The sequence below is a fragment of the Geotrypetes seraphini genome, chromosome 4, assembly GCF_902459505.1.
Source record: "Geotrypetes seraphini chromosome 4, aGeoSer1.1, whole genome shotgun sequence".
Lineage (NCBI taxonomy): Eukaryota > Metazoa > Chordata > Amphibia > Gymnophiona > Dermophiidae > Geotrypetes > Geotrypetes seraphini.
This window is the reverse complement of record NC_047087.1, coordinates 30,060,773-30,076,871: the sequence shown is the minus strand read 5'-3', so window position 1 is coordinate 30,076,871 and position 16,099 is coordinate 30,060,773. Positions and strand designations below refer to the sequence as shown.

Below are 16,099 nucleotides of genomic sequence, written 5' to 3'. Positions count from 1 at the left end.
GTTCTTTTGTTGAATTTCTATGTAACTTGGATACTAGTATTCTTCCCACCTTCTCCACCTCCTTGAGGCCCCTCTTGTATCCCTTTCCATCCATCCCACTATTCCCTCTCAACTACCACATCCAACATTACTCCCTCTCATCTCTCTTTTCCTCTTGCATCTCTACCTCAGTCCTCTCCCACCACCATGTCCAATAATTCTCTATCCATCCCTATGTCCAACAATTTTCCTCTTTCTTCATTTCCCTATGTGTACCACCATCTCTTTCCTTCTCTGACACCCAATTCTCCCTTTCTGTTCCCTCCCTCAACTCAACATCTCTTTCCCTCACGCCTTCCATTCTTCCATCCTATGGCTCATGCTCCTCTCCCTCCATCCCTTCATTCTGTGTCCCAAGTTCATACCTCCTCCCTCTTTCCTTCTATCATTTGTCCGAAGTTTATGCTCCCTATTTCCCGAGTCCCAACACGCCCCTCTCTCTCCCTCCCTACATTCTTTGTCTCAAGTATGTGCCTCCCTCCGGCGGGTGTGTACCTTTCTGGTCAGCTCCCTCCTCCTTCATGCTGCAGTCATTTCTCTGCACAAAGCTATGGACGGCGGCTCCTATGCGTGTCCTGCGACTGAGCCACAAGCATTCTCTCTGATGTGGAAGAAGCTTCCTCCAATATCAGAAGAAAGGCTTCCGACTCAGCCGTGGGATGCGCATAGGAGCCACTGCCTGCGGCTTTATGCAGAGAAATGACTGTGGCAGAAAGGAGGAGGTAGCAAGCCAGAAGGTAAACACCCAGGGGCAGTGGCTCCTACGTACATCCCGTGACTGAGCCAGAAGACTTCCCTTTGATATCAGAGGGAAGGCTTCTGGCTCAGATGCAGGACGCGCATAGGAGCCGTCGTCCAGGCTTTGTGCAGAGAAACGACAGTGGCAGGAAGGAGGATGGAGCTGGCCAGAAGGTAAACACCCGCCGGAGGGAGACATATACTTGAAGCACAGAACGGAGGAAGGGAGGGAGAGAGAGGTGCGCATTGGGACTTGGGAGGGAGAACAGGATCCCCATTGGTAAGGACAGGTCTGACATAAGTCGGATGTTTGTTAATGGAGACTGCCTGTATATCAGATCCATGATCCTTTACCTTGGAGCTACAATGAGACATTTTATTTATTTATTTATATATTTATCCAATTTTCTATACTGTTTTCCCAGGTGAACTCAGAATGGTTTGCATGAATTTATTCAGGTCCTCAGGAATTTTCCCCATCTATCCTGGTGGGCTCACAATCTTTCTAATATAACTAGGGCAATGGGGGGATTAAGTGACTTGCCCAGGGCCACAAGGAGCAACAAGGGTTTGAACCTACAACCTCAGGCTGCTGAGGCTGTAGCTTTAACCACTGTACCACTCTAGAAAGCATAATTTAGAAAGCAAAAGTGAGCCAAGTATAGGACAATCAAGCCATTGTGAGATCACTGATGAGGTTGGCTCTTAGGCATTGGTGGAATGAGGCATTATGATTTCACAATTCCAGCTCTAGTTATCAGAGGCGTAAGCTTTTCTCACTATTTATATATTCATTTTTCTAAACTGTTTTCTCGGGGGAGCTCAGAATGGTTTACATGAATTTATTCAGATACTCAAGCATTTTCCCTGTCTGTCCTGGTGGGCTCACAATCTATCTAATGTACCTAGGGCAATGGGGGGATTAAGTGACTTGCCCAGGGTCACAAAAAAACAGTATGGATTTGAACCCACATCCTCAGTGTGCTGAGACTGTAGCTTTTATGCACTGCATGACACTCTCCCCCATTACGATATTCTCTTTTTTCTTAGTGTAGAAAATTTTGGTGACAACCAAGATGAGGAGGGAAATCCAAGGTTTTATGAGTCATCAAAATTCATCTTGTGTATAAATGATCCAGCATGGCCATATCTCAGCATGTGATGCCCATGTCAAAGTTCTGTGGACATACAACATAAATCATAAGAAGAATATTTAAAACTTTGAAATATTTTGTTATATATCCATTAAAATGATATGCATTACAATTAATGATAAATGTGAACTTTCCATACATGAAAATAAACCCTCCATATAAAGATAAATAATGTGTGTTGTCACCCAAACACACATATAAAACCAGGAGCAGGTCTAAAACCTTTAGGCTGTTGGACAAAAATAAAAGAAAATTCATAACATCAAAATGTAATGGCATAAAAAATACAAATCAATTGTTAATGTACTTGTGTACAAATCTGTTATCTACCACCAATAAAAACTGAGCACACCCCCCCCCCCCTTTTATAAAATCATGGAAGTGATTTTTTTTTTTTTTTTTAGCACAGTTCAGCGTGTTGAATGCTCTGCGCTGGTCCCGACACTCATAGCGTTCCTATGAGCATCAGGAAAAGCGCAGAGTATTCAAAATGCCAGTCTGAGCTAAAAAATGCTTCCACGGTTTTGTAAAAAGGGGGAGGGGGGGTGAATTAGAGATATTTTAATTTAGGATTATAAAACAATGCCTCAATAACAAATGTCTGCTTTATTGAAACCTGATTGGCGTAAGAAAACAACCGATGCTTCCACTTGATAAACTGAAATGCGTGCAATAGAAAAATATCTGCTAGAAAGATGCATTAGATAAAAGACATGGATATGACCATAAGAATAATCCTTTGCAATATGTTCAGTAAACATGACGTTATCACAGCAAATCTGAGAGCTACAATGTTTCACATTTGCCTAATAAATTTTCAATATAACAACATGGAAAAGGATACTTTAAAAACTGATAAGGTAAACTTTGATTGTCTATTTTTTCTAGAGGAGTTATTTGTTTTGTTCGCAAAATTCCCTCGAGCGCATGTAGACATATTCATCTAGACATCACTTATTTATTACCCTACAATAAAAACCTTAGATTGAAAGTATGTGGTCTCCTTGGCTACTTTCCCACTGTTTTCCACACTGGTTCGTAGAGAGTTTCCACCTCTTTCTGAGCTCTGTTTTATTATTCATTCCTTTCTGATAATCCGTAATATTTTACTTGTTTTCCAACTGCTGCACCACCAGAGTTTGTAGTGGATTTCCTGGGGGGGGGGGGTGAGAATTTCAATATATAGTCATATTTTGGAAAATAGATAGGGATGCATATAAAATAACCCAGATAGGGGGCACTTCTGTAACTGGGCACCACAATTTAGGCACTCACGTTCCCCCACATTCTTTATATGGTGACTAAAGTTGCATGTATAAATGCGTGTGCATTGCTGATTTGCATGCACAATTCAATTGGTTAACAAGACAGTCAGCGCCGATAATTGTCGTTTAACAAGCAATTAGCACTAATTAGAATTTGCACGCACAACTTGCTAAGCATATTCTATAAAATTGTGTGCATAAATTATACTGCAATGATCTCAAAAGGGGGTATGGGCATTCCTATAATAATAATAATAATAATTTTATTTTTATATACCGCCAAAGCCATAGTAGTTCGAGGCGGTTTACAAACAAGAAGAGCTGGACAGTCAGCGAAAAAATTAAAATGAAGACTTTGGTTACATAAAGTCACAATGTAGGAAAATCAAGTACATGTGATAAGGGTACAGGAGAAGGTTTAAGAGTTATTGGTTACAAATCGGTTAAATAGGTTGGTTTTAACTAGTTTTCTGAAGTTAAGATATGATGGGGAGTGTTTGATGATGTTGCCTAGCCAGCTGTTTCGTTGACTTGCTTGGAAGGCTAGCGTTCTGTTAATGAATCTTTTGTATTGGCAGGTTTTTATTGAAGGGTGGCTGAACATATATATTCTATGAGTAGGCCTGGTGGAACAATCCAATTTAAAATGGGAGACCAGGTATAGGGGGGGCCATGCCAAGAATGGATTTGAAACAAAGGCAGGCAAATTTGAACAGCACTCTTGCTTCTAGTGGCAGCCAATGGAGTTTTTGGTAGTAGGGGGTTATGTGATCCCATTTTTTTATGCCAAAGATCAGTCGCACTGCTGAATTTTGTATGATTCGGAGTCTTTGAATGGTTTTCTTGAGGGACCCCAGATAGATGATATTACAGTAGTTGAGCAGGCTCAAGATGGAGGATTGTACCAGTAGGCGAAAGGATGCTGCGTCAAAATACTTTCTGATGGTTCTAAGTTTCCATAGTGTCGACAAGCCTTTTTTGATCGGTGACTCTGTATGAATATCTAGAGTGAGGTAACGGTCTAGCGTCACTCCCAGGATTTTTATGGAATCGACGATAGGGAAGGTCTGTCCGTTCAGGGAAATTGAAGTGTCTTTGATTTTGTCATTCGGGCTCGCCAAGAAGAATTTGTTTTTTTCAGAGTTTAGTTTCAGTTTGAACTCGGTCATCCATGACTCAATATGCTTTAATGTTGATGCTAGTTGGTTCTTCGTTTCGGGAGTCAGGTTTATTAGAGGATGGTTTATGGTGATGTCATCAGCATAGATGTAAAATTTGATTTTTAATTTTTGTAGTAGGGACGCCAATGAGGCTAGGTAAATGTTGAACAGGGGGTGGGGGAATAGGGGGAAGTCCTGTGGGACTCCGCATGGGTTTACCCAGCAGGAGGATTGATTGATATCGATATGGACTTGGTACGATCGTTTAGTCAGGAAACCTTGGAACCATTTCAATACATTACCGGTGAGTCCTATTGACTCCAAGCAGTCAGTTAGGATGGCATGATCGATTAAATCGAAGGCACTACTCAAGTCATGTGCACTATTATAGAATGCGTCCGATGTGCACCTAAGTTAGACCCAGGTATATACACCAGGTTTTAGTTGGTATAAATGGCTGTACCTACATTTTAGTCGTGGGAATGGGTGCTATACTTACTCTATAAACCGTTTAGCTCAAGATACAGCTTATAGAATAGTGCTAAGTACATTTGGGGGGGGCACTGATTTTTTTGTGCCATATATAGAATTAGGTATTTTATTTATTTCAATTTATATCCCGTTCTCCCAGGAGCTCAGAACGGGTTACAGATTGGCATTCACAATCAGTTTTACGACAGACAATCATGACAAGCAGAGGGATACAGTTAGATAAACACAGATCTTATTCTAGAGTCCTGGATGGTCATAAAGAGGAGAGCATAAGAAGAATATTTGAGGAGACTGTTCATTGGTGGCCCGATCGACAGAAGAGGAAAGTTTTCACTGATCTTCGGAAGGTCATTAGGGAGTCCAGTGACCTTATCTGTGTGGGAAGCTGGTTCCACAACCGGGGGAGGAAGTGGCTGGAGGAGCGTTGGCGAGCAGTGTTCATCTGGAGGGATCTCCCCGCGGGAATGCTGAGCCTTCGAAGCGGAGGGGGGCGGTTGGGGGGTGTATGCTGTATCTTAGATGCAATGTAGGCTGGATTTTTGTGGTGGAATCTCTTGTGGGCTATCACTAGGGCCTTGAAGATTCAGCGCTTTTCTATTGGTAACCAGTGGGCTGCATGAAGCACTGGAGTGATGGGGTTCATGGAAACAGAGGTTGTACAAGGGGCAAATAGCTGAGTTCTGAACTTTTTGGAATCATTTTAGATTTCTTGTGGTGATTCCAACATTCCAACATTTATAAAGTGAAAATACCATACCATAGTATCATCACGTTCAAAAGCACCTATAACAACTTCTATACAGATCCTCAGCGACACCCACTTTAGGCTCAAATCATTTCATTGCATAGAGCTTTACGTGTCAAATCACATCGGATCTTATTTCATATTCTCATTATCCCCCCCTTTTATGAACACATAGCGTTCTGTCACCTTGTCATTCTCTTGTACTCTGTATTACTGTGGTAGCAGTAGTGCTGCAGTAGTCTGCAGGAACGAGAACCGCTGGTGCGGTAATCCTACAATAATGGGAACACCAGCCAGATCTCACCACACTGTTCCTTTAGACCTAGTAGTCTAGAGACCTCTTCAGGGGTAGGAAAGAACCCAACTCTTTCCTGCCCCTGCCGACGTTTTGTTGCCGTAGCAAGGTTTCCACATGAAGTTTCAGCAGCCATCTTGAAAATCTTTGAAACAACAGTGGCAGCAGCTACAACAGTGGCAGAGGGAGGAAAGAGTCAGGTTCTTTCTTCCCCCGAAGAGGCCACTAGACCAGTGTTCTTCAACCTTTTTACACCCGTGGACCGGCAGAAATAAAATAATTATTTTGTGGACCGGCAAACTACTAGGACTAAAATTTAAAAACCCCGTTTACGCCCCATCTCCGTGAGCTCGGATCCCATCTGCACAAGCCACAATTATGATTTTATATTGAACGTATTTTATTAAAGTATAAAAAGAAACAATATTCTGAACAATTGTGATTTTATAAATACAAATATACAGAGCACAGACCAACAAAACCCTGTCTCCCCTCCCCTTCACATATATCCCCTCTACTATCAAGAAAACTGAACAAGCCAAGTTATTATAGAATGCTACATAGAAATATCATGCTAACAGAATACTGCTGTCCCCAGTTAAGTCTCTAGCAGGATATATATTTCAAACCTGATATATTCTAATGACAAAATAGAAATAAAATTATTTTTTTCTACCTTTTGTTGTCTCTGGTTTCTGCTTTCATCTTCTTTTCACTCTTTTCCTTCCAGCATCTGCCCGTTCCATCCAATGTCTGCCTTCCCCCCTTCCATATGTATCTGACTTCTTTCTATACCCCTCTTCCCTGTCCATCCTCCTCTCTCCTTTTTATATCATTCATCCCAGCTTCACTGCCTTCTTCATTTTTATCTCTCCTACACCAGATCTAGCATTTTTATCCCTCTCTCATTTCTCTGCTGACCCCCTCTCCAGCATCAATGTCTCTCTACTTTCTCATTCCTCTCTCTCCCCTTTCCCTCATCTGATCTCTCCATTCCACCCTGACCCCCTTCCCCTCCTGTAATCTCCCTGCCAGCTGTTTCCTTCCTTTTTTCTTTCTCCCTACCCTCCTTCCTTTTTTTCCTTCTCCCTTCCCTCCTCCCTCTATCCAACATTAACTCTCTTCCCATCCCTTTCCATCCTCCCCTCCCAGCAGCATCTCTCCTTCTAACTCCCTTCAAGTCCAGTAACAGCTCTCCCTTTATCCAGCCCCTTCCCAGCCTCCTACAGTGGCTTCCTCCCCTTCCAGCAGCTCTCAGTACTTGCCTGCTGGAAGTTGCCGGTAAATCACTGCCTTGGCAAATAGGAGAGCTGGTGGGAGGGGAGGAAGTCACTGTGAAGGCTCCCCAGGATCTTGTTCGCACACGCTGACCATCTCCCTCCACCTGCACCTGAATCTGCAGCTCTCTCCGTTCTAATCGCAACTTCCCCGTGGCCCTCTTCAGCAAATCAGCAGGGGCGGCGATCAAGACACACTGCTGACGTTGGGACCTTCACTCTCTGAGTCCCGCCTATTTTATTTCAACTTCCTGTTTCCGAAAAGGCGAGACTCAGAGAGGGAAGGCAGCCTATCTTGATCACCTGAGGCTGGGAGGAATATTAGTCAGCAGGAACCGCAGTCGGGAGGAACCGCAGTCGGCAGGAAATTTAACTGCCGACTTGATCTCACCGGCCCTGTGCGGACCGGCAGAAATTTTCTGTGGACCGGCGGTTGAAGAACTGTGCACTAGACCACCAGGTCTATTAAGGTAGGGCACAGGGAGAGGTGTGGTATAAGGGATGAGGGAGGTGTTGTGGTATGGGAAATGAGGGAGGAAAGGAGCATCAAACGTAAAACAAAAACATGGAAACACTACCCCATGGTGACCAAACAGAAACAAGAAAAAGTGGGGAAGGGGCTGTACACATCAACCTAAGATAATATGCTCATATATTTTAAAACATGAATTCAATTTTATTAAAACTTGCATATTAAAAACTAGATTTGAAAGCTGTGAACAGTCTATATTTCTTATTGGATTAAAAGCCTTTAAAGTGCTGAGACCAATCTGTTTAGTGGACACTGTATTATAGGCATGTTTGTTTGTTTATTCATTTAAATCCCGCCCTTACCCAGGGCGAGTTACAAACTGACATACAAAATCATGACATTACATCACAAAATACATACATCATCAGCAATAAATACTCCCACAGTTCAATGCAAAAAATACAAACCATAAAAATACATAGGCGACCAGCACCTTATTATCATCTTCTCCTTCTCCTTTGTTGTAGACCACAGGTATCATGACCATGGAAGGGGATAGGTGCTAGAGCATGAAGAAAAAGAGGAGAGAGATGTTAGAAGGAAGGAAGGGAAGGAGACAAAGATGCCAGGAAGGGGAGAAAGAAGGAAAGGAAAGAAGAGAGAGGTGCCTGAGCATGGGAGAGGGGTGAAGACCACCCTGCCATCAAAAATGTATCACCCACACCCAGAGACCTACACACAGGACCAACAAAGAGGCCTGGGAGGGAGGGGCTTTCATCAATCCAACCCACTTCCATGCAACATTCTCACTTCCTGCCCACAACCTAAATAGACCCAAAGTCTGCCAAAATCCTCACAGAAGCCTTCATCACTCAACCAGTCTCAGCCCTACCTCCCACCGATCATTCTTCCCCTTATACTTCCACACACTTTGCACATTCCCCCCTAACAACCGATCAGCCCAACCAATCATTATTTATCTTACATCCCATAGCTAGTCTCCCCTCCTCATATCCCCCACCCATGCTCCTTACCTATTACCATACTATCCCCCTCTTTTATTAATTTGCGCTAACCGATTAGCACGCGCTAATCGGTTTAGTGCACGCTAAATGCTAACGCGTGCATGTTAGTCTTTGGACGTGTTAGCATTTAGCGTGTGCTAATTTGATTAGCGTGCGCTAATTGGTTAGCGCATCTTAGTAAAAGAGGGCCTATATCTAACCCAATCTTCCCCCCAATAAAAGGTGTCAGGGTCAGCTAATGTTATCAAGTCCCCAGTGAAAACTGGGAAGTTTCCTTTTTATAATTATATAAAATAGCTGGTAGATTCAATTCTCAATAAGTGAAATCCAGCCTTTGAAAATGTTTATTTCTATGTGTGAAACATCCATGTTCGCCACATTTGACCTTGTCATTGTCAAACAAAGGTACTGATATTTGTGGCAATGGTTAACATATTCTAGACAGAGATGTTTATACCTAGACTGCTGCAGAGTGAAAGGTTGAATGTGGGTTTAACGCTAACTAAATGCTAATTTGTCATTTGTAGCTACACACAGACTTGGATCCTGGAAGCAGCAAAATCAAGTATATTCTGTCAGGAGAGGGAGCTGGGACAATCTTTGTAATCAATGACAAGACAGGAGATATTCATGCAATGAAAAGACTTGACCGGGAAGAAAAGGCTGAATACACACTCAATGCTCAAGCAGTCGATAGGGACACAAACAAACCTCTGGAGCCTCCTTCAGAATTCATTATTAAAGTTCAAGACATCAATGACAATGCGCCAGAGTTTTCTAATGGACCATATCACGCCACTGTTCCAGAGATGTCCATTGTGGGTATGTATGCATAATAATTCCCAAAGATCTTATTTTAAAGTCACACTTTAAAATAGTCTTTATAGTCTTTCACCATCAGTGCTGGTTTTGCTGTCACATATGAAAAAATGAAATCAGTTGGATGTGAATAATTTCTAACTTGCATTTGCAAACCTTATTTGATGGCAATTTTGCAACCACACAATAGACCTGTGATTTCCATTCTGGAGAAATTAAAGTCAACTGGCAGTGGTTTAATGTCTCATACAAATGCCTACATAATTTAAACTGCTATTTGGCTTTCACAGCTCCTGTTAAAATACTGTATGATACATTTTTTTTTTAAAAGTCTTCATTTTCCAGTTGCTGTTTTCATCTAGATTTGCCATTACTCAGAGCATTTTGGGTCTTTGTGTGTGTTCAGCACATATATTTTACTACATATCTTTGAAGAACACTGTGATTAATTTAGGAAATATGTCTATATCAGAAATACTTTTTTTTTTTTTTTTTTTTACAAGGGGGGTGCTGAAAAGTTCTCATCAAGAAAAAAATTACATGGATATGGTTCAATCAATGATCTGAAACAATGTCAAAAGCAAAGAATTTTGTTTCGGCAAATTGTCACTTAATGAAATAAGATAACACACTTTTCAGCTACAATACAGTGGTGTACCAAGGGGGGGCAGGGGGGAGCAGTCCACCCCGGGTACAGCCTTAGGGGGGTGCACAGCCGGTCCCTATCGCACTCCCTCCCTCCTTACTTAAGGTGACCAGCGAGATGACCATGCAGCAGACCTCCCTCTAGTAGCGTCGGCAGCCACAGCACGCTAAACAGACTGCTTCGCGGCTTTCTCCTGCCAGTGAGTCCCTCTGCAACGTCACTGATGACATCATCAGTGATGCTTCACCGGCCAGAGAAAGCTGCGAAGCAGCCTGTTTAGCGTGCTGCGGCTGCCGACGTTACTGAAGGGAGGTTTGCTGCTTGGTCATGTCGCTGGGAGGGTCAGAAGGGTTCACTTTGGGTGGAGAGATAAGAGGGTCAGCGGGGGTTCAGCTGGGAGGGGGGAGAAGCGGTCTGCCTCGGTGCTCCAAAGCCTGGCACCATTACCTTCTTCGGGCAGCAGCAGCGTCTATAATTTGCTGCTGTTGCCGGCTTCAGGCCTTGCTCTCTGACGGGTCCTGCCTTCTGTCCTGCCTTCTGTCCTGCCTTCTGTTTTCATGAAGACAGGACCCGACAGAGAGGAAGGCCTGAATCCGGCAACAGCAGTGAATTATGAATGCTGCTGCTGCCCGATGAAGTTCAGGATACCAGGCCTTGGGTGACAGAAGGAGGAAAGGGAGCAGAGGGAAAGAGAATTGGGGAGAGTATTGCTGTACCCAACTGGAAGGAATAAAAGGAGATGCAAGGGCTTGGAGGGAAGAAGAGACGCCAGGGCATGGAGGGAAGGAGGAAGGTATGTCAGACCAGGGGGAAAGGAAGGAGGAGATGTCAGAGCATGGAGGGGGAGGGAGAGATGGAAGAAAAAGAAAGGAGAGAGATGCCGTGAATCAGGGAAGGGATGATGCCAGACCGTGGGGTGGGAAGGAAAGAAAGGCAAAGAGAGAGATGCCAGAGCATAGGGGAGGGGGTCGTGACAGAGAGAGAAAAACGGAGAGGTGACAGAATTGAAATCAATCATGTACAAAGGAGAGAAGGGGCTCGGGATAGATAATTTATGGAAGGAGCATAGAAAGAGGGAAGATGCCATATGGAAGAGAGAGAGAGTGGACACTGGATGGAAAGAGCACAGAGGGCAGTGAATGGAAGAGGCGAGATAGAGGGTGAAGAGTAGATGGAAGGGGTAGAGAGAGGAAAACAGACACTGAGTGCAAGTGTCGGGGAGAGGAGGGACAGCGGCTTAATGGAACTGTGAGGGAAAGAGGGAGCAGATGCTGGAAGGAAGTGGGGAGGAGAAAGAAAAAAATGGCACATGCAGGATTGAGGAAAGAGGATAGAGTTAGTTACTGGAAGGGGTGAAGGAAAGAGATGGCAAGCTATAGGTAGACACAGTGAAAGAGGGAAATTGAGAACTGAATAGTAAAAAAGAATTTAGACAGAGGCAGAAAATAAATTGAGAAGGAAGACTAGGGAAGAACAGGAGGAAGGGAGTGGAGAGAGAGACGCCAGAACAGGGGGGAAGGAGAGGAGACAGATACCAGACCAATGGAGATGAAAGGAGAGATGGAAGGGGAGGCATACAGTTTCTGGAAGGGGCATAGAAGGAGAGAAGATGCCATATAGGGGCAGAGAGATGGCAGACAGTGGATGGAAGGAAGAGAGTAACAAGAAGATGAGGAAAGCAGAAACCAGAGAAGACAAAGGTAGAACAAAAATTTTCTATTTATTTATTGCTTTAGGAGACATGTGTCACTGTTTCTGTGGTATTGCATTGCAGGAAGAGTCTAGCTTCTTGCTGGTTCAATTTAACCTTTGTCTATGTATTTCTATTTTATCCCCCCTTTTACAAAAACTGTGGAGTGTTTTTTAGCGCCAGCCGTGGTGGTAGCAACTCTGATGCTCAGAATTCTATGAGCGTCAGAGCTGTTACCTCCATGGCTAAAGTCCACACTACAATTTTGTAAAAGGGGGAGGGGTTAGTTTGTGATGACATATTCCATACTAGGCGAAGGTGTTTTCTGTGTTCTGTGTGTTCGAAAGACATGGTTTTCTGTTAGGATTGACGGTGTAGGATTGATCTGTACTAGTCTGGCTTGTTTAGTTGTACAATGGGTGTATTGCTGTTGTACTGCTCACTGCAGTATGTAAGATGCTGCCTTTTACTAGGTATTCATGTGTGACGAGTGGCTTGTTTCTAAAAATCATGTTTTTTGTACAGATGGCGGGGGGGGGGGGGTGCCAAAAAATGATAGGCCCCGGGTGTCACACATGCTAGGTACGCCACTGCTACAATGGCAAAATAACGCTCAGAATTTAGAAAGTTGGTTGGTTGGGCTGAGAACTGTTTAGTACCCCCTCATATGTAATAAGTGAGCCAAGTATAGGACAATCGTCACTGTGACATCAATGATGAGTTTGACTCTTATTGTTGAAATGAAGCATTATGACATCACAATCTCAGCTCTGGTTACCACAAACTGAAACTCGTCACACTACGAGGGGGGTGATGAAAGGTTGTGAGCTTCAATTCAGAGCCGTTTGCATGAGCTTCTCTAAAAGATGGATATGGTTCAATCAATGAGCTGAAACAATGTCGAAACAAATAATTTTGTTTCTTCAAATTGGTACTTGATGTAATAAGATAACACTCTTTTCAGCACCAGTGGCAACATAATGATCAGAATTTAGGAAGTTGGTTGGGCTGAGAACTCCCCCCCCCCCCCCCCGTGTAGTTGTCTGATTTATCTGTTCTTACAAATTATACTTTAACATTTTTGAAACTAAGAAAAAGTATGATGTCAAGGTATTATTTTGAAAAGACATTTGCATATGATCTCTGTGCCATTGTTTGCAATGGTCAAAATGTAGATTTTGCTCATTCTGAATATATATGTTTATTTGGAACATATTTATTTATGTATTATTTATTTTATTTGCAATATATCTTCTTCTTTCCATACAAATACCATACAAAATGGTGTGCAAATAAAACGATACAGTAGGGCAGTGGTTCCCAACCCTGTCCTGGAGGAACACCAGGCCAATTGGGTTTTCAGGCTAGCCCTAATGAATATGCATGAAGCAAATTTGCATGCCTATCACTTCCATCATATGCAAATCTCTCTCATGCATATTCATTAGGGCTAGCCTGAAAACCCGATTGGCCTGGTGTTCCTCCAGGACAGGTTTGGAAATCACTGCAGTAGGGTACTCTAATTACACCTAAAATCAAGGAAATTAAAAAAGAAAGGCTTTTGCACTTTCCTTGATTGCATAAGTTTGGTTGTCCCTTCACTTCATAAGGCAAATGGTTCCACTCAACCTCTGCTGTCACCCAAAATCCCCTCCTTCTCCGGAGCTACCTTTTTTTAATCATATGTACACCAGGGAAAACAAATGAACTTCTCAAGGAGGATCTCAATAGCTGGCTGGAAGACACGGAAGTCATCTGTCCAAAATTTGAGGATATTCATTATGAACAAAACCATCAAAACCATTTTAAATGAACACCACACTTGTTGGTGGCCAAAGCACCTTTCCGCTCTTTAAACTTATCCAAGTGGTTTCTATGAATGGGTGAAAACATATATTTGATGCTTATGTTAAGAAGACTATCATGCAAGCACAAATCCATTTTCAGAGAATATAACATAAGAACATAAGAATTGTCGCTGCTGGGTCAGACCAGTGGTCCATCCTGCCCAGCAGTCTGTTTACGCAGCAGTCCCCAGGTCAAAGACCAGTGCTCTAAATGAGTCCAGCCTCACCTGCGTACGTTCCAGTTTAGCAGGAACTTGTCCAACTTTGTCTTGAATCACTGGAGGGTGTTTTCCCTTATAACAGACTCCGGAAACATAGAAACATAGAATAAGACAGCAGACCCTCCCTCCCTGGTGTACCCATCCTTTATGCATAACTCTGTAGCACCCCCCACCTGTTTGTCCCATCGACTTTTGAAGTTGAGCACGCTACTAGCCTCGACCACACAGCGTGGAAGTTTATTCCATCAATCAATCACCCGTTCGGTGAAGAAGTATTTCCTGGTGTCACCATGAAATCTTCCCTTGTTTTAGCGGATGCCCTCTTGTTGCCGTGGGGCCCATAAGAAAAAAATAATTCTTCCTCCATTTCAATGCGACCCGTGATGTATTTGAATGTTTCTATCATGTCCCCTCTTTCTCTGCGCTCCTCGAGAGAATATAGGTGCAGTCTGGTTAGACGTTCTTCATATGTGATGTCTTTAAGTCCTGAGATCATCCTAGTGGCCATTCTCTGGATCAACTCCATTCTCTTCACATCTTTTTGATAATGTGGCCTCCAAAACTGGACACAGTACTCCAGGTGAGGTCTTACCATGGATCTGTACAATGGCAGTATGACTTCAGGCTTTCGGCTGATAAAGCTCCTTCTGATGCAACCCAGCATTTGTCTAGCCTTTGCTGAAGCTTTCTCCACCTGATTGACAGCTTTCATATCTTCTCGGATGAGAACTCCCAAGTCCCTTCCTGCAGTGGTTCTCGCTAAGTTTTCACCAATGTTGGCGCTTTATAGGATGTTAGTGTCTGAAAAGAATCTTCATAACGTCTCCAAATCGGCAAAATTTTGAATCTGCCACATTGGTTCCTGTTTCCAATGATAATTCCAGCCCCAAAGCTTCATATAGTTTAAGGCAATTAGAAGCTAATTTGGAAGATGTAGGGCTCCTTTTACGAAGCCGCATTAGCGGTTTTAGCGCACGCAGCTTTTTAGCGCACGCTAAGCCCGCGTTACGCGGCTAGAACTAACGCCAGCTCAATGCCGGCGTTAGCGTCTAGCGCGGCCGGCGGTGTAGCATTCACTATGACGCGCGCTAAACCGCTGACGCGGCTTCGTAAAAGGAGCCCATAGTTTTGCACCAGTCTAGAGATCTGTAGTACGAAATTGTTTTTCGGAGGTAGCCTAATACAAAGCACCAACATCAGTTATCGCATTGATTTTGCTTTTTTTTTTTTTATAAAGGCAGCTCAGGCATAAGTATGTATCTAAGTGAAAACCTCTCTGCAGCTTCACCCCTGGGATTCCTCTTCTCAGTCTGAGTAAACTTACATATATACAGGATGTAATTTTACCCACACATTGGGCGGGCAGCTTTATGAAAGCTTCTTGCCACGGGCAAAGAACTGTCTTACCTGTGGAAATGCTTTTGAATATTACCCTCTAAATGCACACACACTGCAGACAGATCTGCTAATCAATATTTAATGAATGACATTCATTGAAAAGAGAGCCAGCATTACATTCTTAAGGCAACACATATAAGCCAGGAATGAAAGTGATTTTCAGGAATTTTTTTTTTTTTTTTTTGTGTGTCAAGGTACTTCACTATACACGCACCGATGTTTACTTGAAAATTTTCTGCACCATTTAAGAAGTAATACCTTGTCAGTCACCCATTCAGACGTCGCTCGTATTCATTTGATGTTAAAGCAGGAACTTGAGAATAAAAGGCCTGTTTAAATAGGAGCTCCCCCCCTCTCCCCCATTTGGAAACCCACTTACCTCCAGATTCTATACTGTATATAGTGCTGAAACATAGAGTATGACGGCAGAAAAGGGCCGACGGCCCAACAAGTCTGCCCACTCAAGAACCCTCCCTCCTTCGAGAATCCATCTTTTAAGCATTCCTCTGGAGCGACCCCACCTGTCTGTCCCATCGTCCCTTGAAGTCGAGCGTGGTACTGGCCTCGACTACCTGACATGGAAGACTATTCCATCGATTAATTACCCTTTCGGTGAAGAAATATTTCCCGGTGTCCCCATGAAATCTCCCCCCCCCCTGAGTTTTAGCGGATGCCCTCTTGTCGCCGTGGCACCCGTAAGAAATCTGTGTACAGATTAAAGATCTGAGTACAAATGAATGAGCTTATCAGGCAGCTAATCCCAATTAATTGATGTCAACAATTATTAAGGTTAATTAGCAATAGTTGAAATTTGTA

At 43.2% G+C, this 16,099-nt stretch overlaps 1 protein-coding gene across 1 annotated transcript in view; it reads left to right on the top strand.

Annotated features, from left to right (window-relative positions):
* LOC117359637 (cadherin-8) overlaps positions 1 to 16,099 on the top strand; it is a 469,702-nt gene that overhangs the window by 24,897 nt on the left and 428,706 nt on the right. Inside the window, exon 2 of the mRNA XM_033942802.1 lies at positions 9,190 to 9,484. Within this exon, the coding sequence (XP_033798693.1) occupies positions 9,298 to 9,484 (187 nt within the window). The 5' untranslated portion in view covers positions 9,190 to 9,297. The remainder of the gene's footprint in view (positions 1 to 9,189; positions 9,485 to 16,099) is intronic.